At 39.5% G+C, this 24660-nt stretch overlaps 1 protein-coding gene across 1 annotated transcript in view; it reads right to left on the bottom strand.

The window, feature by feature from the left end:
- The window catches only part of IMPG2 (interphotoreceptor matrix proteoglycan 2), a 52974-nt gene that overhangs the window by 19847 nt on the left and 8467 nt on the right, over window positions 1–24660 (bottom strand). The window contains exons 4-10 of the mRNA XM_042810789.1: window positions 21334–21500; window positions 14387–14418; window positions 14264–14287; window positions 7485–7531; window positions 6953–7044; window positions 4045–4206; window positions 1126–1184 (exon numbers count right to left, since the gene is read on the bottom strand). Coding sequence (XP_042666723.1) covers window positions 1126–1184; window positions 4045–4206; window positions 6953–7044; window positions 7485–7531; window positions 14264–14287; window positions 14387–14418; window positions 21334–21500 — 583 coding nt within the window. The remainder of the gene's footprint in view (window positions 1–1125; window positions 1185–4044; window positions 4207–6952; window positions 7045–7484; window positions 7532–14263; window positions 14288–14386; window positions 14419–21333; window positions 21501–24660) is intronic.

Consider the following 24660-nt stretch of genomic DNA (forward strand, 5'->3'; position numbering starts at 1 on the left):
AGAAGTGAAAGGAAGAAAAGACAAACCTGCCTTTGGGCTCCTGTGAGGGCTGAAGGCATTCTGTCATTCTGTTTTCCTTGCAGATGCAGGGATAATTACTACATATCTATGAATCAATCTCATCAAGTCAGGTAATTATTGTCTCACAGCCACAACAAAGTGGAGTTCATCAATCCACAGGGAACATTCCTGCCTTGTTGCTTCAAGCATTTCATAATTTGATTGCTATGCCATCCTTTTTTGACAGTATTATTGGAACACTGTCCAACCATATGGTTCCAACCATAGAAACTTCCTCACTATAGCTGTTTTGTTATCTGGAAGTATTCTGGTTAGAATTCTTTGGCTGAAATACTTTAAGGAATACAGCTTACAGAGTTTCACATAGAAAACACAAATTAGATTGACTCGCAAAAAGCCTCACTGGATTCTGAAAGTCATATCCAGTCAATTACAACTTCAGTCATAATTTGTGATCCATATATACCAAAAATCATAAATCAGATGTTTGATACATAATACACAGGATCCCCCTTTTTTTTCCCCCAAAGTAACCTAAAGTATAATTCTGAATCATAAATCAACTTGACAAAACTAGTCCTTTAAAAAGTATTTATGAGACTGAAGAGAGTTAAAGCATTCACCTGCCTTTGCTTTGATCAAAGGGAGAAAGCCTTTACATACTTCAAACACCAACCTTTGTAGTCGTCTCAAGTTAACATCAGTAAGTTGAAAAGTAAACACAGTGTATTTTCTAAAAAGATTTCCATGTTCTTCCTTGTTTAATACTAGGACATGTCAACAGTATCAGATATTGATTTGAAATAAGAAAACATTCTTTTAATTTTAGGTATGATTCCCTAATATCTTCCTTAAAATGAAGGCAAACATATCATGGGGTTCTCTAGTGGGTGAGGAGCAGAAAAAAGACAAAGGCATTTATACACAATTCTGTATGTCTATTTTGACTTCTGCACACATATACCATTATGGAAGCACTCTTCCTTTGATTAACCCATCCAACAAATTCCCTCTCACTGATGTTCTTCCAAGTGTGGTGCTAGGGCATTGCACCATCAGACATGATGAGCCTCAACCAGAACATTCACATCAGTATCTTTTTACCTGAATTCCATGACATGGATGTTTTTGTATCCAGGTAGTCCTTCAAATACATTTTGGATCTATTTTGAAGGGAAAAAAATATTAACACAAGTTTCCTCCATCTACTCCTTGTAGCGAAAAATCAGAAAGTATTTTCAACATTTTCAAAAATCCTAAAAAAGCATCTGAGATTCTATTTCTAATAGAATAATAATAAAATATAATAATAAAATAAAAAATTGTTAAATATGCTCTTTACAGGAGAGTTTTGGTGTCGCTGTTTTATTATTACAAAAGGGAAAGCAAAAGTATAAAGCACGCCATCTAGCATCCCCCAAGAATTGTATACAAACAGTAAAAGAGGAGAAAATTCAAACAGACCCTGCAGAGACCTGCACAACATCTGCAAAGATGACATTCATGGCCTTATTTATGCACCACAAACCCTTTTTTGCTCCCAAAAATTCCATTACCTCCTAAATCTCCTCAGATTTAGATAAATTCAGGAAAAATGCTTCAGACCTTGGCAACCAGAACAAGGGAAGCAATGACAGCTGCTGCAGGTATCTCAGATTCCAAAGATGCCCAAGTGCAAAACATAGTGCAACACATGGCTCATCTCTGCTGCTCTAAACATACAGAGGGCTCAGGAGTGACTAGTGGTGCTACTCAAGAAGGAAGACCAAAAGCAGAAGAATGGTAGCATGTCCAGGCCCAATTCAATAGTTAATTGTGTTGACAAAAACAAGAAACAGAATACTACAGGTTCATGCCGGTTTTGGTATTTTTCCTCCCGAAAGATCCCTCCCAGTTGAGAATTATTTTCTACTCCTCAAATTCTTCTTCCCCTCCCTAGTCTCCCTATTTTTAAACAGTCTCTGGTGAGATTTAAACAATCCAAGTGCTGCTGACTTTCTTTTCTTTTTGTTTTTTAAACAGCTTCTTCATCCAAGCACAGAGAAAACCAGGCGAGGGATCAAAGGAGTGGAACATCCATGTGCCAGGTGGACTCTGTCCCATCTGACATTTCTTCCACACACACACTCCATGGCATTGCTATTTGGCCACACAACTAGGAAAATTAAGATGTCTAGCCTAGGCTAGCAACTTGTGACAGTTGTGGTGATGCTTTCTGGCTGCAGTTGAAGAGTACATCTCTTTCCCATCTGGCCCAGGATCTGGCCCAGTAATTCCCCAGTAAAAGGAATTCAACAGTGAACCCCCACTAAATGAAACTAAGAAGGAAACAAAGCTAGAATAAAGATGATCCCACCATTTAGTACCCTGGATGCTTCGCCCAGGAGAAAGGAAAGACAAGCTCTCTGCCCCAAGAAAATGTTGGTAAGAAGATTGCCATCATTATAAACAAAAAGTACAGTAAATAAATAAAATAATGAAAACAGCAGGGAGAAGTAACTCAGGAGACAGTAGCAGATTGTATTTTAAGTACCTTTTTGCATGTCGGTGGGCCAGTAACTTTATACGTAGTATACAAATTAAAGCATTCAATTTAATCAAAATTAAATTAACTTGAAGTTAATGTTCAATAAATCATTCATATATGTACACAGATATATGGTTATTTGCATTTTTATATGTGTGTGTATATATACATGTATATATAAAAGCACATATGTATTTTTCTTTGAAGTTTGTGCTGAAGAGTCTAAACTACAGTTCATTTCCAGCGACTCCAGCGGGATTTAAGCATGTGCTTAAGAAGATTTCTGAAGTTGGAAGGTTTAAATATGTGTCCATATGCACTGCTGATTATGGACATTAATGAAGAACAAGAAATTTTTCAACAGCCTAGATTTCAAACAGCATCTCATTGCTGCTCCTACGTGGAAATAACACGAATTCTGTTGTTCGTTAGTTCATCACTTACTACCTCACTTCTGCAATCAAAAATCTGGACACTGCAATCATTAAGAATTTCTAAATCCCATTTATGGGTTCAGCTTTTGTAGGGCACCCAGAACATGCCCACATGAGCAGATGCAGATGGACCTGTCTGTCTTCTGCCTGCACTTCATACTGCTGCAGTGTTGTATCAGAATTACTAGAGCTGCTTTCCAGCACTGCCCCAGCACAGGCTGATGGCTCCGAGCAGCAAACAATTCACGTCCTGTCATTTGGAGAGCACGGGCAGTCTGGTTTGCCAACGCTCTCAAACTGTGTTTTTACTCCCTAGTTTCAAATCAACTATGTGATGGAAGAATTCAAACCTGAACAAGATCTGAAATAAATTCTCTACAGAGAGACTGGTCACTAGAGAGATTTAGTTAAATTCTATGATTCTATGATCTAAATATATCTTTAAAAGTTAGTTACTTAAAGAAGTAACAAAGGTGCGTCAAGAGGCAAAATAGAATCTTGTCACTTCTGTGTGACTTCAAAAGCTCTACTATTGTAACACTGACAGGAAGAGTTGCTTAAAAATTCTGAGGATGGCAAGGACAAAGTTAGAAACAGGACTTTAAAAGAATTAGAGTGCAAGTTGTCTTTCATTTCTCAGTAACACTTGGCTTAGGTTTTTTTGCTAACAAAGAGTGTGTTGGAAGAAGTGCCTCAGAAAGCTTCCTGTTTGGAGTAACAGGGGTCCAGCATGATCTCCCCAGAAGCTTACTTTTGCCTCTTTTGCTTGGAAAAATGAAAGCATGTTATTTCATAAGAAACACAGGTAAGAAAACTGTTATGCAACTGATGTGCTACCTGTGTTATGCAACTGATGTGCTACCTGTGATGTCTGACCTACAATCTCAAAAAGGCAGCTGTCAGACAAAGCAGGGCATTCTCACAGTGAATATCCTCCAGCTTGCCTCAGGCAACAAAAGCCCTAAGCTGGTTCTGCAGAGCAATCCTAATACAGATGCTATGTGCTACTACTGCTCTGCAAGAGTCAGCAAGAAGAAAAAGAACTCGGGGAAAGTAAATCACCTGAGAAACAAATTGTTCAGAGAGTAGCTGATACTTTGCAGTGTCTGGGTCGCTCAACTCCTCGCTGTACTTCTCTCCAGCAATCACAATGCTGAACTCAATCATCTGCTCAGTTACAGGTCTCACTGGAGTCTCATCCTCCTTCTTTATCTCATTATTGATCTGGAAGGAAAGGAGAAAAGGGAGAAAGCAAAAGGTGATATAGTGCTTTTTATTTTCCCATTTGACTGTGGCTTTTTTCCCAAGAAATAAATCCCCTTTACCCGCTGCAGACCAGATTCCTACTTATCCTGGATTCACTCCACATGGAAAGCATCCCTAGATATGGCAGCACGTACGTGTGGCCCTGCCAGCTGTCAGCACACTGCATTGCTCAGCCTGGGTCCAAACGTCTTTTTTTTTTTTTTGTGAGGGCCAGAAAATTCTACAGACCTGAAGGGTTCTCTGGCCCTTGATGTAGCAAAAAAATAAGACCTCTTCATAAATGCTGTAAGGACAGGAACATATCAGGGCGATACTGGTGGGCCAAACAGATGGCATGATGAATGTACTTAATGATATGGAAGCTGCAGGACAAAGAACAGTATGCTGACTTGAGCCATCAGCACACCTTATGTCATATGGTACAAAGGAGTGCAAGAAAGTCTCAGGGACAAAGTGAAAGGTAATAAGACAATCTAATTAGCCAGAACGCTTTTAGTACTGTGTATTGCCATTACTTCTATTTTCCATTTTCACATCTTTGCTCTAGTGCAAGGTTGTGTCATTGACCTGAGTTACAAACAGAAGCCCAGCAGAGCCAGTCTGAAGTGCAACTGTGGATGCACCAAGGGGTCACCTGAGCCTAATCAGCAATGGGCTGATTTACCCATTTATCACAAGGTTCCTGTTTACTTTTTCACTTAGAAGACAATTTACCTTTGCCAAGTTCTACATTTTACATGCACAGTGTGTACAGATACCCTGTGCAATAATTTGGCTTCAGGAACTAACAGCTGCTGTGGGCAGCAGTGAATTCCAGTCAAATTTTCATCTAGCTTGAATCAATGAGGAACATGGGAAGAGCCATTTCTATTTCATTCCCCGCTATTTTACAACCAGCATACTATTTCCTGTGGTATATTGAATGTCAAGGAAAACAGATCTTGCTTCATGGTTCTATTCTAGAACAAAAGTCTGGAATTTGGGGGATTGAGGGGGAGGCTGGCTTAAATTGGCTAAAATGTATTTTGCTATTTACATGTGGCAGTTGCCTTTTCCCTATTAAAAAGTTAAAAATGAGCCAGCAAAGCTGACATTTTCAGCAAAACTGCAGCCATGTATGGTGCAGGGAATGGAACAGTTCCAGAAAGCATGGCTGCCACCAGTGAGCACTTGTATATTGTTTAGGGCCCTCTCAGATTTTTTACTTAAATTCTCTTCCCCCACCCACCCCTTCACACCTTTTTGACTAAATAACTTCGTTAAGAACCAGAATGATTGGTACACTGCTTAAAGCCAGCTATTATTTCACAAATAAACACTTAGTTTGCACATGTTCTGCTGCTACATGACTGTTTGAAACTCCATGTAATCTGAGTAATTTATCAGTCCCCCAAAAACAAAAGCACGCTCATGAAGATGAGCTTTGCTCACTCTTGGTCTTGTAATCTGCAATGCATTTTGGCTGCTCAGAGCAATGATGAGGTGAGAGGTAACTGTAGAGAGTGCAAACACTGTAGCAGCAGCAATCCAATTCTGATTTCTTTCTGATTTACTGAGTGGTCTTACACTCTGCTCAGGTAGTTCTGTTTCAGAAAAAAATAATGGTGTACATGGGACTAAACCACAAGTGTGTCCCATGGTATATAAATATAAAATCAGAACCTGGACCAGAGTCAGAAGCTGTCTGTCTATTTCATACTCAGTGTTTATTCCTGGAATCACAATATCAGAGCTCAGCAGACACATGTGAAAGCTCTAGAGAAAGTCTGGAATTTGGCCCAGCATTGTTTCTCAGCCATACTAGGTTACTGAATGGTGCACAGTTAAAGCCCAGTACCATAAATCAGCTTCCAATTATATGCAGCACGTGTAACTTGGTATGCTTCTCAGTAAATCCAGTGAGAGTTTCACATTTATATGAAAACAAGTGCCAGCTGATTCATATGGCTGGTTTGCAAAATTTTCTTTGGTGGTCAGGTAAGCTCAAGCACAGTGCATTTAGAATCTAGAGTTTGGGCTTAGATTTTAATCCAGAGGATCTGTTTTCTGGAAGCAAACACTTCCCCAGGACCTGTCTGGTGATCAGCACTTGTGAAAGCCAGCTTACTTCTACAGAGACATTTAATGTACTTGCTGTAGGCTTCCCTGTGTTGGGAGTCGTGTTTTAGACACCAAGGTGAGCGTGACTCTAAAACAATAAATAAAAATTCACTTTGGCAGAAGAGGAAAAGGAATGGAGAATTAGAAGGCATATTCAAGACTACCCAGGCTATCTCTGCTGTCCTAAGTTACTGTACTACTTGGACATTTCAAACACTAGGACAGCAATTTAATGTGTATCATGTTCCCATAGGAATAACAACAATCCTTCTCAGAGCTTTCAAAGTCCATAAGCATTCATTAACTAGCCCTGTTTAGTCACCAGCAAAATCTTCACTTGATAGCTCATCTGTTCTCTCACACAGATGGAGAAGGCACACTGCAAAACCACTGCAGATGGAATAATACCTTCACAGAAAGTTATGTAAAAGTTTCTAAGGTTCATTCCCGGTTTTTATGAATTCTTTATTTATGCTTAAAACATCTTCATGTACTAGAAAATAGAAATGGTCACTGCGGTCTTCAGCAAAGGCAAGAGAATGCTAAACCAAATGAAAAAAAAAAAAAAAAAAAAAAAAAAAGAAGAAGAAAGAAGAATACTCACAGTAGTGTCTGCATCTTCCATCTCTTGGCTGGTACCACCTGGAGGACTCTCAATTGAGACCTCATGAGGAGGAGGAACATTGGCAGCTGCATCTGAATTTGAAAGAGCAGTATTGTTATTTTTGCTCATGTACGTGTAGATACACCCATGAGCTCAGCAATCATAAGTAGTAACACTTGATTCCTATTTCCATCATCATGAGAAAAACAACACAGGAAACACCTGAAGAGCCTCAGGAAAAGTATCAAATATGCTAATCAGAATTAAATGCTAATGTGCTATCTAAGCAGCACAGTATTTTTAAGAACACAATGTAAGTGCAGTAAAAACTGCCCAGGACTGATCTCTCAAGTCGGATTTTTCTCAATTCATTTAGTAACAAAATAATGTCAGCAAACACCCTGAACACTAGAACAGAACCAGCATCATTTGGAGGTGGAAAAATTCACAACTTTTTCACAAATCCACAAGACATTGCTCCATTTTCAAGTAATTCAGAAACAGCTGTGACAAGATTTAGATGAAAACTGACCTCTCAGTGTGGTAACATCAGCATCTGAAGCTGGAGTTGGAGTTCCACTGTTAAATAAAAACAAGACCGGAAGTTGAAGTTGGGAGTAGTGAGACAGATCAACCAGTTTTTGTTCTCTCTGTAATTCTGCTTCAGCACCAAAAAGCGTGTTTGCAAAAGAAACTTCTCATGGTGGTGTTTTGCTGGTAACTTCATAACTGGAATATTGCAAAGCTTAATTTTTATCTTCTGCAACTTAGATATCAGGTCACTTGTGTAAGATATTATCTTGCAACACACAATGCATCATTTGCATCTCTGGGGTTGCAAAATTCCTTTGTTTCAACTGAAATCCACCACAAAAAAAATGCATTTGGCCCTCTAGTGCTTCCTATTATGAAGTAAAAGTGAAGACCACACAAAGATATCTGTAATGTCCTATAAAAACTTCAATTTTAAAAATGATCTGCAGTGCACCAAAGCATCCTAGCTGTACTGAGATAACTGCAAGAAGATGGGGCCATCTGATCATAAATTTTACTCATCTGCAGATACTCATCATTCAAAAGTACCAGCTTCCAAATTCAGTTACTACGTTTACACACACACACACAAAAAAAAAAAACCTCCAAAAAACACCCACCAACTCCCAGTTCAAGGGCAAAATATGAAGAAGGAAAGTATTTCAAATAAAAATCAGATGAAGACTGCGAAGACAGTCTGTCTGAGAAAAAAAACAACAGCTTTAACACTGCTCTAAGAGTAAATCCAAATTCCTTGGAGCCAATTCAGTGAGCCTGAGCAATTGTCAAGTTACCAAAAGTGAGAGATTGATAGAAACAAGTGTTTCCTGAATGAAGAGAAATTGATTCTTTAAGTTTGTCACATATTTTAATACAGACTTACAAATTTGTAAGACTGGAAACTTAAGTGCTGCAGAGCATTTGAACACTAAAGTAAGAGCTCTAAAGATCAGTGAAGTTCGTTGTATTAAGATATTTGTCCCATTTCCAAAGGAACTCATTTTTATTGGTGGACATTTTCGTGCCATAAAGTAAATACTGAGGCAATGAGTCTTCACTGTACCATACACAAGTGCTTATTTTACTACTGAGCCATGCTTTTCTAGCCTTGCTAGGTCTGATTTTTGATTCACATACTAGATTATTGATCCTGCAGGCTTTACTCAAACAAAACTCAAACCATGGTTGATGGATATTTTGCCTTCTTCAGGATTTATAACCAGTCTCTGTATCTCTCTCCCAAAAAACAATTCCAGTACCAGCCAAACATTATCCAGAGTTGCATACTGAGATGCCTGGGCACAGGCATATGATAAAATGTGACCATTAGTTAAAATGTGACCACTAGTTTTAGTTAATGTTTCCATTAACTAAAATCTCAAACATTGCTTCTTCCCTTACTTCTCTCAAACATTCAACACTTACCAATAAACAGACTGTAAGATTAATCTGGTGAATTTTCTATTTAGACCAATAACATTTTCACCCATCCTCTCCTGAGAGGCATAGCCTTAATCTTGTGCATAACGACTAAATGCCACACTACAGTAAGTTCAGGAAATTAATTAAGCTGCCAAAATGAAACCTACTTAACAATCAGAAAATATGAACAATAAACAGAATAACCTTCAGATGAGCAAAGCAGAAAACACAGATTCAAGAATAGAAACTGTAGCTTCATCTTCTTGAACAACTAAAGCCTATAAGTTCTACACAAGCTTTGAAATGCACACAAGAATTTGTGTCTGCTTCCATCTCGTGGACACTGCTACCTGCTTTCAGCCAGCTCAGAACAAGGTAACTCTCTTCCTGCTCTTTGGCAACCTCAGTATATATTGGAATGATTCCCAAGAGCGGAAAGACAAATCTTACTAGTGAAAGATGCCCTTGCCCTTCACCAAGAGGTCAAATAGGATGATTTTTAAGGTTCCTTCCAAACCAAAAAATTCAGTGATGTGTAGTGAAACAACTCTGCTACAGGACTTGTAATATTCTGCTGTGCTGAAGTGTTCAAACTCATACGAACACATCAGCTAAATCTCATATCAACCCGTTTTACTCAGAAGAGGTCAGACAGAACTGTGGCTTGCTGACTAACCAGGTTCAAAGTTCAACCTGAGACCTCCAGTATTCTCTTTCACTGCCCACACATCTGTACTTCATACAAGGTCCTTATGGCTTTTCTGGTCAAATCGCCCACAGATTTCACCTACACCATACCTGCCAGCTCTCTGCAGGTGTGTGCTGTAGCTTGGGACATCTCACAAAAACCCAAATGGCTACTGAACCAACCCAACACCTAAGTGCAGTGTTAGGCCTGACTAAGGGTCAGATGCATTTCTGATTTCTGACCCCCCTCTCCCTCCTCACCAAGGCCAGAGGAGACAATAAGATGAGAAAGTTGGTGATTTGAGATAAAGACAGGAAGAATGCTTACCAATTGCCATCACAAGCAAAACAGACTGAGATTAAGTTAGTTTATTGCTCATGAAAATAGATTTGTGTAGCGAGGAACAGATAAACATTAAAACACCACTGTTCCCCCCATCCCTTCCCAGGCCCAATTTCACTCCTCCTTTCCTGACTCCTCTACTTGGCTCTCCAGGGGCTGCAGGAGACTCCAGGGGACTCCTCTTTCCTCACTCTTCTACTGGCTCTCCAGGGGTGCAGCTCCTGAGGACACATCCACCTCCTCCCATTTGAATCCTCCACGAGCTTGAGGGAACCCCTGCCCCACATGAAGCATTAGTCTTCCTCCTTCAACTTTTTAAATACAGGTTGCTGAAGCACAGCTGGTTTTCTGACAAAATTTTACCTCACACTAGGCTGAAAATTAAAAGCCAAGGTTTAAATAAAGCCTTACGTAGCCCTAATTAATCTAATCAAGAAAGACCAGTCAAGAAATGAATTTGGTCGCATTAACAGTTATCAATTTCATCTTAGGAGGATAAAAATGCTGCTTTAAGAAACAGTGCTGTGATCACTTTCTGCACAACTTTGCTTCCAGATCTCTACTACAAGTTTTTGATATTCATCAGCTCATGTACCAATTTGAATGTATCAAAGTCTAATTTGTTCTGTCAAGCATTTCTTAAACATGATTGTGTCAGTGCTCATATTTAAAAGCCTTTCTCAAAGGGAAGAAAAAAAATATGTTTATGGGCTGATTTTCTTCTTTTAAAACCTTTTAAGCAAAGGTGTAACTAATGGAGTTAAATAAGCTCGCAATTTCTGAAATATTTTGTCCAAGTACAGAATTCAAGACTGAGCCTTGCATTTAGATTTTTTTTTTATAATTCTACTTCCATTCATCTTACTGTTTATGTAGGAAGATTTTGAATTTTGAACTCTTTTATTTTTAATTAAAGCAGGAAAAATCTTTCATATGTGTTATCTGACAGTAGAGAGAACAAAAGATAATACACAACTAACGAGGAACAGCCTGGAACTCTTTACGTGGGGTAAAGCCGAGCAGATGCTCAATAACTTCTGAAACAAGCAAAATCGATGCTTCAAATGGAGGCAGAAAAGGAGTTCAGGTATGTTTCTACACCACTGCAGGCAGACTTCATGTACTGTTGAAATGATCCCAGAATAGAAGACAACCTCTTTTCTTTCATTAGGCATGATTACAGTAAAGGTACAAAATTTGAGTTGATACACCATCAACCATTGCTGCTAGCATCAATGAAGTATGGATCCTAAATTTGCCAATGTATTTACATCAGAGTACGTAGACAGAACAGAGGAGATCTGGACATGATTCATTGTGCCTAATTTCAGTGAGTCCACAATCAGCAAGAAACAAATATTTCTACTTATTTCACTATATTTGACATTAATAGGTGGTTGAGAAAAAGTAAAGAATAGCACGTTGTTATGTTCATCCTTCCCAACTATTCTGTACTCCTTATGTTTCCTTCAGGACGCTATAACGCATATAGCATTTGAGAAAGGTTATGACATACAAGCAATGGCTTCCTACCACAGAATTTTTGTGCTATTTCTTTACCTTCAGTTGGTTCTCAAAATCTGGTTTTTGACCCACCAGGAACTAGACAGGACAACTGTCCTATTTTCATGTGGTATCCTCCAATATGAAAAGAGCAAAATTCATTATGCAAAGTCACAATGGCCTAATGAATAAAGAAGTCATTAAAAGCCTGTAGCTGATGTTTCCCACACTTCCAGCCTAAGAAAAGCTCCAATGTACATTATAAAAATCTAGATTGTTTCTCCTATATTGCTTTTCCTTTGAGGTTTTCTCTTCCATAGTACTTAGTTTAATCCCTCAACTTCTTAAAAAGCTAGGCTAGCGCGGTGTTTAACCTACGTGAATGAGTGAGTCTTACTGGAACAACTTTCATCCTGCTGTTATGTAATTGCCAGTAATGCTGGATTGTGAGTTATTCTGGGCAACAAATCACAAGTGCAAGCCACCCTTCTGTAGGCTACATCAAAACTATTTTAGCATTTAACTAGCTGAAACGAGCATTTTTGAACTAGATAAAAACACAGTATTGATAAATAAGTAGGAGTGTATTGAGCATATTAAATGTTCTAAATCACAGCTTCAATTCTTCAGTTACCTATAGATTTCATCACAGTCATATTTTAATTTAGAAAGGCAATGCAGTTAAAATACCAGATATCAAGGATCTGTCTTCACCCCCAGATCAGCTCTGAATTGGGGAAATGAAGCTGCAATTGTCTCACAGGGAAAAAAACCTCAAAGCTCACTAAAACAAACAAAAAAGAAACACTTTCCAGTTTCTTGTGCATGGCCTATGCTCTAGAAAAGAAAACAAACCTACTGATAATTCCTATGCTCTTACTGATGGGAAAAATAGACTGAGAAATACACCTAATGCCTGGCCTCTGAATTAAAATAATTGCTTCTGTGCAGTAACCAAAGAAAATGAAGTTCACCAGGGGATAGATGAAAGCACACTCCTGCTTCAAACATCTTGGGGAGAACCTTGTCTTCTGGCAATAGAGGAGCCACATCTAAACATCTCTTTTAGATATCTACAGCTGGTGCTTTAGAATACTCCCTCCATCTCTTGAGACATGAGGCCAGGTCAATTCCCTGTTCCAACAGAGATATCACAGCCAAGTGGTAAAACAGCTACATTCAATTCACTGTATTGCCCCACACTAAACACGTATCTACGGGATCACTAGGTCCTGAACATGTAGGTCAGCCCCAGTGAAACCTGCTGCAGAAAAGCTCATGGGTGAGTACAGCACTGCCCAGGAAATGGCAGAACTGTACTCACATTTCTTCCTGTGCAGGAGGGACTTGATGCTGGATTTCTCATACCATCCCCTAAGGACTGGGTGATCCTGAGTTGTGTACTCTGACTTCTTAAAGAAAATTTTAAAAAGGGTCTTTCATTTATTCTGATGTCTACTGGAAAGTCTAGCATGTTCTTGCAGGAAAGAACATTGTCTGGTGGCAATACTGAAGTATCTCCCTCATTCCTCTTGATGGAGGATGTTTGAATTTAGATGAGACATCATCCACCTATGGCACGCCAATTGTGGCTTTGTTTTCGTGTGATCTTGGCTTAAACTTTGCATCTTAAACCTTCTAGTGTAGAGGTACCCAGAATGCTCTTAGAATGAGATACTTTTCTAATATTGTCAAACTAAATTACGTTTATTTCTTTCTGATGCTTCATTATCCAGAGCAAATCCACCTGATTTTTGTTATTTTCTCTTTGAAAAGAAAAGCACAAAAAAAGTTTGGTCAATGTTACATTTTGTATGGATTTATACTACTCAGTTGACCTAGGAGCTAAGAAGAGTGCTCATGTCAGAGGAAAGTTCAGAAGGAAAGAGAAAATAAAACCAATCTCTTAGGCATCACCTTTGCCCTTAGCATTTCACTTTATTAATTTTAATATGTAATACTGTGGTTATGAAATGTAGGAATACTGCATTAAGTGTTGGGAGGGTTTTTTGGTGTGCTGTTTGTTCATATTAATCTGTTAAGTGAACACTCTCCTGTAAATGAATTACTCATTTATCATAGCTGTAACATGGCTGGGGATTGAATCTGCTAAGTTTTCAGAGGAGTTCAGCACAAGGTTGTTTGGGTTTGAATTGTTCTAAAAATAACAGTTTTAGATTACATTTTATGAGAATGGGGTAGTAATAATTTGAACTGTTTTTCCTTCCATTTCAAAAAAAATGATACGAAAATAATAGCTCAAGTTTAGGTTTGCTTTGGTAAAAAAGAAGTCAGAATTCAGACAAGTTTTCATTTTGATTTCCTTTTTAAAAGTGTGAGGAGCCCGTAACACGTTTCTAACATTTTCTGGAAAAGCATTTCAGAAGTATTCTTTTTTCTTTCTTTCTTTTTTTTTTCTTAATACTGATGACCAGGTCTAGTTTTGAAAAAGGTTCACAAGACTGCCAGAACACTGACACAAGCAACTGGGGATACAACTTTCCCAAAATAGATTTCCCCCACTAAACCTCTCCAGGTCAACAGCCTGCCTGCGTGTCTGACTGGCAATGAGGTGATGACATACTTAAGCAAAAGTGCAAGCCCCAGATTGGCTGGGATATTTTCAGCACACCAAGCATGCTAGGACAGCCTGTGAGAGGCTACATGCAAGAAGCACAGGATTTCTCCACCACATGGCATACTTTTCTATAAGCCTTTTTGCACAGAGGCGAACTCTGTACATCTTCCAGTCATCAACTCCAGCAGCAAGAACAGGAGAAAGGACTAAGCAAGAGGCTATTTAAAAAGGGAAAATGACTTACCCACATGACCAGTCAGTGCAGGAGCTGACAAGAAAAAGATAAAAGAGAAAACATCACAAAATGTCACAACTCAACCCTGCTCTTACCTCCAGACAGACTGAAATGCAAAGTAAATGTACTCACCCAGCCATTGCTTCCCTTGTATAGGACAGTTTCTGGAAAATAAACAAACAAACCCCATTTATATTTGAATCATAAGGGGGGAAGAAGCTCAAATGCACTTCATGTATCTTTCCAATACAAAAACAATTATCTTTCATTTATTTCATGTTCATTTGTTAAGTACAGAATTTATTAACAAAGCCTTCACTGAAAATAAAATGCATAGTATATTTCTAAAATACAACTGAAACTCAGCAGCAGAGACTGTAAGAGCACCATGTGTATAAAAAGATGCTCTGCTTTTCTGCCTTTTCCTGCAGGAGCAATGATCTCTCGCTGCTCTGGAAACTAGGAATTAGATATTTACCAGCAAGACGTCTTAAGAAATGCATTATTTTGGCGACTTGTCTATTAATTTAAAACCACATTGTCCTAAGCACAGTGGCAATGCCTGCCTCTGAATGGTATGTGCCCTACAGCTTTGCTTGCCCAGCCACAAAGGCCTTTGGCAGCAGAGGTCAGTATAACTCTGATCATTTTGCTGAGCACTTCCCGCTCTCCGCAAGAGGTTCTCTGGGCCCACTCTGTGCCCCAAAGAACTGGTGGCATCATGCTTTCCTACACTCAAGTCACAAGTTCTACCTAATATGTCTTGCTATTGCAAAATCTTCTGTTTGATAAACCACAAAAAGGACTGATGAAGCATGAAAGGCCTAATTACTATTCTGACGGCCAACACCTAGAATGGGGCCAGGCTTTTTTCATTGGTGCTCAGTGGCAGGACAAGGAGCAACAGTGCATTTGGAACTCGGGGAGTTCCATGCAAACACTGGGAAGGACTTCTGTACTGTGAAGGTGACGGAGCAGTGGCACAGGCTGCCAGAGAGATGGCGGAGTCTCCTCTGGAGATATTCTAGCCCTGTCCGGACACTTTGCTGTGCATCCTGCACAGGTACAGCCTGTAGGATGCACAGGATGTAGGCAACCTCCTTTAGCAATGGGGTTGGACTCAGTGACCTCTAGAGGACCATTCCAACCCCCGCAGTTCTATGATTCTGTGACAAACATAACAAACATGACAGACCTTGTCTCCATATCTCCATTTTAAAAAGGTATCAAATCGCTCAGTCTTCGTGCAGTTTTGTAGTAAACTAGCGAAGCCTAATACTACATGTATGGAATGATGGCCTCTTCATGGGGTAGCTGGATTATTCCTCAATTCAACCACTTCAGAACAGAATATTCTCTCTTCATGATAGACCACATTTTTTGTGCAATTAAGTAAGTTTTGAAGAAGTGCATGCTTTAAACGTAAATTATAAATGGATTGCCCAATAAAATATCAAGCATCCCTCAAAAACCATATGCCAATGCAAAGTTTGCAGAGAGATTATTGGCATCTTGCAGCTTTATGTCACACTTAAAATCTGACATTTTACACTAAATTCAAAAAGAAAGGATGATCTCAATATTCATTCTGAAATACAAGACTTGTTTTTGAGTAATATTAAATGTTTGGGTTGGGTTTTTTGTTGTTTTTCTGATTTTCCAACTGGGAATGTGGAAATGAAGCATCTCCCTATGGCTAAGCTGGCACAACCTGCAACACTTTGTAGTGATTGCTTTCTGCTCCTTTATATGAGAAATTTACATTCCAGTCTGGGGTGAGGACATATACTTGGATTTCATGGCAAACAGAAACCTTTTCCCTCTAATGAGAAGTACGGAGCTCTAAAGTTCTACTTCTGGCTTAGTTTCTCAATACAGAATAGCCCAGGCCAAATCACCTCTCCTATCTGACTCAGTTCCATTACATGCAAGATGGGAGTTATAAACATGTTCCCATCTACCGCAAAGGAACCTGCAGGGATTAATATCTTTACCCACTGAAAACTTGAAGTTATCTACAAATAGTTACACACAGCAGCAGTAGCCACACCGTAACTCCAGGGAAAGGCTTCACTCAGTGGAGCTGCCTCTGGCATCTCCTAACATTATCATACCAGCTCTTCCAAAGCTAGGAATTACAATTTTTGTCAGTTGCACTGGTGCTTACCCTTCTCAAGAGCCTGCAGTTAGTTTTATATAATCCAAAACCATCAAAAATTGCTATGAGTCCATGGTGTTAAACACAGGCTACCACCAACTCTAAATCACACATAGTACTGACCAGATGGATGAGCTTCTCTCAACTCATGAACTGCTGAAAAGCAGTTCTATGGGATGCCTTTGCCTGATCCTAAGAGACAATCCTGATGCACAGAAGACAAAATATCTTTTCTGAGATAATTCCAGGCAGGAGAAAAAGGTGGAGGGAACATCAAAAAGATCTTCAGTAATCTCATGTTAGTTTAATCCCATTTTGATTCAACTCACCTGCGCACTTCATTGACACAGGGAAGCCATACCAAGAAAACACTTTCTTTGCCTGTCCTCTCACCCACCACAGTGTGTTACAGAACCATCCTATCACAGGGGCAAGGCTGAGGCACTGAGAGAATTCGAGAGGAAGGATGACAAAATCTAGAATGGAAGCTGGTGGGAAAGGCCACGATGGTTAGCAATGTTCTGACAGCTGACATGCAAAATGGTCTACACTGAGCAAAAGGAGAGATAGCAGAGAAATATGGTGGAACAGAAAATGTTTCAGCCATATCCAACTTGAAGCAAAAGCTAGAGATCCACGGTGCAATGTTAGAAATTAGCTGAAGGTCCAGTCTGCCCAGGAGGAATCAACTCCAAAGCTGAGGTGAACATTCATGACAGAAATGATTCCTCGGTGTGTCTTAGGCAGCGCTGTCTAGAAATGAGATGCAAAACACAGAAGACAAAGAACAACTGCAGATTTGCCAGGTAAAGGAGCTGATCAGATAAGGACAATGAGGATGAAGTACTGACTCTGAGCTCTGCCTGGAAGATGTAAGCAGAGGTCTCATGGCTGACAAGTTCTGTCCTCTGTCTGCAGTCAAGGGAGATTAAAAAGGAAGATTCAGGCTGGAACTGGAGGAGAATGACCAGAGCGAGAATCCACACAGAAGGAGCTGAAGAGATGAAAGGGAGATGAAGTAAGACTTGGAGAAGCAACTGGAGTTAATTGATTTGAACATCTGGTGACGTTTTCTGAATGTTTCAGTTTCTTTGTTTTGTTTTGAAATTAGAGAAGTGTAAGACTTGCAGGACAAAAAGAGCCAAAGTCAATAGAAGGACAGGAAAACAGTAAGTGTGGGGATAAGAAAGAAAATAAAGAATATCTAAAATAATGGCTCAACGGAGGGCAATGGAAGAAAGTTTTTTGTATCCTTAAGCAGGCAAAGAGAGAGAAAGTGAAGGTGCTGAAAGTGCAGAAGAGATCTGCAAGAGAACTTATACTTTATATCAAGGAAAAAATATAAAGTTATCTTAGCCAGCTATCAAAATATACTGAAAGCTGTAATGAAGACATCGGATTAAACAGAGAAAGACATGTTGGCAAGGAAGAATACAGGATAGGCTGAAGATGAACAGGAGAAAAGGCCTTTCTGTATTACAGGAAGACAAAATCACTTACTGCATGAGATGACCAGAGGCTTAAAATAGGAAACAGTGTTTAAACAGTGGCAATGGGGTGCTGACTCACTACTTTAAGAAACTCAGAATTCAGGCAAGCTCAGATGACATTGATCAGTGCCCATTTCAGCGTGCTAAGGAGGCATTTTGCTGTGGTGTCCAGAAGCGTTTAGCCCATGCTCCAGAAGAAATAGAGCTGCTGACAGACTGCGAAAGGTCAATACTAAATGTGTGTGCTTCTGAGTCAACATAGCTACAGCTTTTGTTTCTTGGCCCAGAGCTTTCTGAACTGAATTTTGGTGGGTGTCTCCTGTCACTAGCTTGGAGATTCCTTGCTTTCCTATCTGCCTGTTGGTTCTCAGACAAAGCTGTCTTACAAACCCCTTTCTATGGCTAGACTTTTTGTTCTTAGCCCCACCAAAGAGAGCACAGCCCAAATCCTTCTCTCTTCAGCATCCAAACGTCACGTCCTTTCCTTTGGAAAAGATTCATGACCTAATCCATTTATAGAAATCAGTTGGTAAAGATTTTTTTTCTTCCCCAGAATGTGTAGTTTTCTTCCACAGTACATTTGCAGTACATTTATGGATTCGTGGATATTCATAACAAGATTTGTCATTGTTTCTTGCTGAAGTACCATATATACTATTAGTCATGCATCAAATTCCCAATGTGAAATCACTTGAGGCTCCATTAAAAATATAAGCAATCAAAGTATTTGCAAGGTAGCAATAAGGTAAGAAGTACAAACCAGTATCATTCAACAGAAGCTGAATGTTTGCAGTGTATTCTGAATGTTGTGATTTTGTTTTTGCTTTTAAAAAGAACTGTCAATGACACAGGGATGGGCTTGACTTCACGTCTTTCTTAACATCTTGAAAATACCATTTTTCCTCCTCTCCTTCCCTTCTCACACCTTCAGCTCCTTTAATTTTGATGCTTCACACTTACAGATTCAGTGCAGCATCCTGTGATATAATCTGTGCAAATTCCTTGTACTTATTTTTCTGTACATGCTAGAGATTGATGGAGAAAAAAGAAACAAAAACTTGTCATTTGAAGACTTTCAGTACACCTAGCTTGACTTTTTCTTTCTAATCACTGTCAGCAGCAGATGCCTCTATGGAAGGTTTGTGAATATCCAAAAACTTGACAGGAGCCCTAACAGATCTTCAGATTAAGAAAGAACAGAAAAGTAGGAAATAAGGTGACAAAACACTTCCACTAGCCACACCAGAACTGTTGTATTATTTCCATGGTTTATAAAGTAAAAAAATGTGCCCATTTTTGAGGTGGGTACCTCAAGAAGAGATATCATATCCTGCGGTAGCTGTTGCTCTGAATGGCATAAATCGTTGGTTTGGCTGCTGTGTGTAACTCTCACAGCAAAAGGTACGTGGCTGTCAGAAAATGTATAGTTAACTTTTGTTGACATTTCTTCCTTTTGAGATTTTTCAAAGAATATCTAAGCACTATGACAGTAATAGCCATAGTAATGCATAACACCTAAAATAAAAAAGCAGAAATATTTGGCCAGGGTCTAGGCTAAATTGCTGACTACAGATGATTCACAAACACAAGGAAGATTAAAAGCCAGTATTATTTAATGAGGTGTGTAATGGCCAGACAAAGAATTTGCAGGTTGTATTCACACTGACCACATACTTTGCTTTTCTGCATCTCAATGCATGAGTGATTCTTCCATTCAAGCGACTGAGTGTGTGGACTGTTCACACATTTAATGCTATAGGGCAATGCTGTGAAATGATAGCAGTCCTAAGGTAAGAAGTGCTACATGTTTTATAGAATATAACATAAGGAATAAATATAAATAAATATGGTCACAGCTTACTAAATAAATCAATGAATATGCTGTAATGAGAGAAGCAAAATTCCCATGAGTAAGGGAAAAGCTTTCCTATGCAGCTTGGTCAACTTAGCTGGTGAATGTGGCAAAAAAACAGGACAGTGCTTTAAAACATGCATCTGGTATCACAGGCTGAGCTGGGCACCACCTGCTACCACCACATTAACCTGGAGCAAGCAACTGGCAGGAGGAAGGACGTTCTTAAAAGCAGAGTGATACCACTGCCTCTGGACTTAATATTCTCAGAGCTGCTTTGAAGAGGTTTCACCCTCTGACAAGCAAGTTGTGCATAAGCACGTATGAGAAAGAGTGGCTCAGTACTAGAAATAGCAATTAAATCCACACTGAGCTATGTGTATTAAAAAATACATCATGAGACCTTTTGAAGCTGGCTGGTGAAGGATGAGACAGAGTGCTCTCACCTTCAGTTTGTCTGAAATATAAATTGAGGTGCTGATGGTTTTTGTTTGTTTGTTTGTTTCTTGTATTCAAGTTATCTGATAGATTTGTGATATTCTGTATAAAACATATTAGCACATGTTGGTGTTCCATCAGCTCAGTTCATCCCCTTCCAGACCCTTCCCCATCTTTACAGCCTTTGGACACTCTGTAATAGTTTTATGTTCTTCTTACACGGTGGCACCCACAACTGCACACGGTGCTCAAAGTGAGGTTGCACTGTGCAGAGCAAAGCGAGACAGTCCCTCTCCAGCCTCTCACCCCTCAATCTCTACATATAGCCAGGGTTGCCCTAGCCAGATGCAGAATCCGGTACTTGCTCTTGTTAAACTTCATGCAGCTGGTGATTGGCCAGCCCTCTGATTTGTCAAGATCTCTGCAAGGTCTCTCTACATTTGAGGCAGTCAACAGCTCCTCCTAATCCACAAATTTACTCAATCTATGTATCCAAGTCATTGATAAAAAGATCAGGGCCAGTTCTCTTCAAAATTGAGCCCTGGGGAGCCCCACATAGTAACTGGCCACCAGCTTGATGTAGCAGCATTTAATTTGATACTTTGAGCCCGACACGTCAACCAATTGTTAGTTGTGTTTAAGTGTCCACATCTTTTTGTGAAGTCTTCTAAGGAAACAGTACCACAAGACATCACAGAAGCAAACTTTGGCTAGTATCCAGTGAAGAGTAGCATGCAGGCTCAGAAAAATTCTCCCCCCATTAACCACAGTAATTTCCACGCTCACATCCTCAGTGCACATTCCCAGCACAGAAGTCCACAAAAAAACAGAAAGTAAAAACAACAGCATGTCCAGACTAACCTAACATTACTGATTCTGATCAGACTTTTAAGATTTCTCTTATGTTTCATCTAGCTTGCAAAGATAGGAGAAGTTATAATTTTTAAAGAAAGATCTATAAACCACTATATGCTTTAAGATGGCCTGATCTCTGAATGACGGATCCAAAAGCTGGGAATATTCATTCCTGTAAATTTTAGCTGCCCACACTTATTATCACCTGTCATACGCTAAGCAGGTTTTAGTGGTGGAATATTATAACCTTGCTTAGGAGAAAACACTGACCTGGTGCTGCACTCACCTTCACAATCAGACTTCGGTGCTCCTCGGATTGACTGAAGTTCATGCCTATTTCAAAAATGCTCATTGTTCCTTCCTCACACAGGCTCATCCAGGTGCGATACTCTTCACGCTCTGGCAGTCTATCCCAGAATGTCTTGAAGACCTCCCAGACTGTTTCCTGACACACTGATGGCACAAGAGAGGTCTGCTGTTAGTACAACAGAAGTGCTTCTGTGGAAAGGTGATCAACACAATATTGCTCAAACGCTGTATATTTTTCAGTACATTGATATATTGATTATGACAATATCATAATCAATATTAGCAACAGAAATGAGAGGGAATGGTCTCAAGTTGTGCTGGGGGAGGGGGGCCAGGTTGGGTACTAGGAAAAATTTCTTCTCAGCAAAAGTGGTGAGGCATTGGAAGAGGCTACCCAGGGAGATGCTGGAGTCACTATCCCCAGTGCTGTTCAACAGTTGTGTAGATCCGGCACTGAGGGATGTGGTTAGTGCACATGGTGTTGACAGTGGGACTAAATTATTTTGTGGTCTTTTCCAACCCTAACAATTCCATGATATTTCTATGAATGATATTTCTATGATATTTCAATTCCATGATACTTCTAATTCTATGTGTGAATGTGTAAGACATGAAATGCACCAACAATGAAGATCTGATAGATACTACACACTCATACTACTTCCCTTCCTGCATTTTTACTGAAGTAATTATTTCATTAAATAAGAAGTAAAGACCAAGAGAGATCACTGATCTTCTGACAACCATCAAGAATAGCCTCTGACCAAAAATTGGTCAGTTTTTTTAGAAAATTCCGTAAGCCAAAATAGTAAAATGAACATCATCATGGACTGCAGAGATAGAACATAAGTCTGTGTGTGTGTGTAAGAATGGTAGTTCCACTGAACAAGAAGCTCAGTCAGCAACAGGTCCCTTAGTTTCAACATTGTGAAGAATTTAGAATAAATTTCAGAAATTGTAATTGCATTAATCATTGAAAAATAAGGCAGGATGACAGTGACATAACAATGTAATATGTTAAGCAATAAGGCTGTCCTTAACCCTCCTGAGAAGAGTATATGCACTGAGAAAGATCATTAACAGAATAGACAGCCTGCAAATTAAATGTTGAACTATCTTGTGTGCCAGCTGCGTTAGTCTCCCTCTCTTGAATGTGCTCTTTGCCAGTCAGAGCAGTTGGTCATACCATTTGCTCAAGCAAGAATCTCTCTGTGACCCAGAATAAATGGAGGAGATGAAGATATATAGAATTTTCTATGTGTTCTGTAAGAGAACAACATTAAAAGGAGAACAGCTTTAAAAATCAGCTGCAGCAGGTGCCAGCCTGAGATAGCACCATGCAAACAAGCCTGCTTTTCAGCTTTAATCTGATTTCACTTGTTAAATATATATGTACAGTTTGGCAGAGGAGCATTTTGCATTCAGGGAAAGTCTTGACATCATAAGCAAAATCCTACAGGAGATTGCCTGTGAATCTATCTTTGGAGACTCATTTTTGCCAATCAGCTTAAAATTACAATCTAGGCTGCCAAAATTGGTATCTTTTTAAGTACTGCTTCTTCTTAGTACCCTATATTCTGAATTCCAAAATTGATTAAATGTGCGTGTGTAAAATTTAACACCTAAATCACGCTGAAATATTATTGCTTCCTCTAACCAAGGGGTCGGCATTTCTCTTAAATGCAACAGCTTTATAAGTAATAACTTGAAGAGACTGTCCCCCATCACACCTAAAACCTTAGCTGATTTTGGTGCTGGATGGCATCAGGCAAAAAAAGTTCTTTACTCCATTTTATCATAGCAGCTGATATAATTTCTCTTTGTAGAATTGTCTACAGATATGCAGGTATTTCTTATTTCTGCACCACATTCCTGTCGGCTTTTCTGCATGGAGATGGCCTTGCTCATTTAACAGGTAAGAATGGAGAGGAATATGGTCTTCAGACTCTGCATAATTAACTTTCTGTAATACACTAATGCTCTAGCATCCCTCCAGCTTCCAGGTGTAATCTGTACATCTTTATCTGTAAAGCACAGTAATTGGTCCTCTCACATCCCACTTCAAGTTATACTGGCTGCCTCAGTGACTGAGGAAGCAAAGGCTGCATTTCCATACTACTTTGCACGACCTCAGGCAATGAACCCATAATCCTTCTCAAGGATTTCTGGATCCTGCTGGAGTACTAATAAGCTTCCTGAAGCAGAAGGACATCTGTAGTATCCACTCAACCATCCCACTCCTAAGAGCTGTGTGTTCATAGAGACCTACGTCTAGTTTCAGATCCAGAAGCTCATACTAGGAAACATCAGTTTCACTAATTTCTTCGGGTGGAATTTATGTCCTGAATTCTGACTACTGGACCTTTTACTCCAGCTGCAATAATGTACAGCAACAGCCCTGAAATGTGATTATTCCCTGTAATTGGGACAAGCCTGCAGGACACTGTCAGTGAGAGATGAAGCCATGGCTAGAGCTTGCAAATACACTGCTGTGACACTGTCTAATCCCAATTTTCAATGGCAACAAGCAAAGGACTGGCTTTACAGCTGCAAGTAATAATTAGCAGTGATAAATATAGGCAGTTTTCCTTACTGCTCTTAATCTTAAATAGTTTAATCACTCTTTTTTTTTTTTTTTTTTTTAAATGAACATGATGAGAGTGTGTCTGGTCTGAATACAAGCTGCTGCTGTATGAAGAGTTGCCCCAGTCAGCTCCCAGTAGATTAAAGATTTATTGTGTGTCCTTTCATTTGGAATTAGACACTCCACTGAATTCTAGTCCCAAAGTCTTTGTGCCATCTGTGGGCTTCAAGCCCATTAATCAGACCTAAGCTGTCAGAACAGGGTCATATTTACAAGAGAAGGATGAAAGGGAGATGCAGTTAGGGAGTCCTCTCTGGCCTCTATCCTGTTTTGTCATTTCCACTGTGGAAAGCAGTAAAACATGAGACAGCATGGTACAAACTGATACTAAGTCATGTTACAGCCTTTCTGACACGCAGTTCATCTTGTCATTGTCCTGTTTATTCCACTGGCCAATTTGTGAAGCAGGGGATTGCTTGGCAGGACAATGAATCCAGACTGCATGGGGCATAACCCAAGAACTGTCCCCAAGAGTGTTCACCTAAACGGTGTTCAAGAGAAAACCTGCTGCCTGGCTATGAAAAGGACCAATTTTGTTTTAGTCTTTTAGTCTTTCTTCCTCGTGTACCTTTCCAACGTTTAAGTAGTTAGATGAGAGTTGCCATTCCAAGCACTGAAAAAGAATGGCACAGTTTCTTCAACGTGACTCAGATCATATAA

Source organism: Centrocercus urophasianus, unplaced genomic scaffold (assembly GCF_019232065.1).
Source record: "Centrocercus urophasianus isolate 14NV4802_14NV808 unplaced genomic scaffold, USGS_Curo_1.0 seq_12, whole genome shotgun sequence".
Taxonomy (NCBI): domain Eukaryota; kingdom Metazoa; phylum Chordata; class Aves; order Galliformes; family Phasianidae; genus Centrocercus; species Centrocercus urophasianus.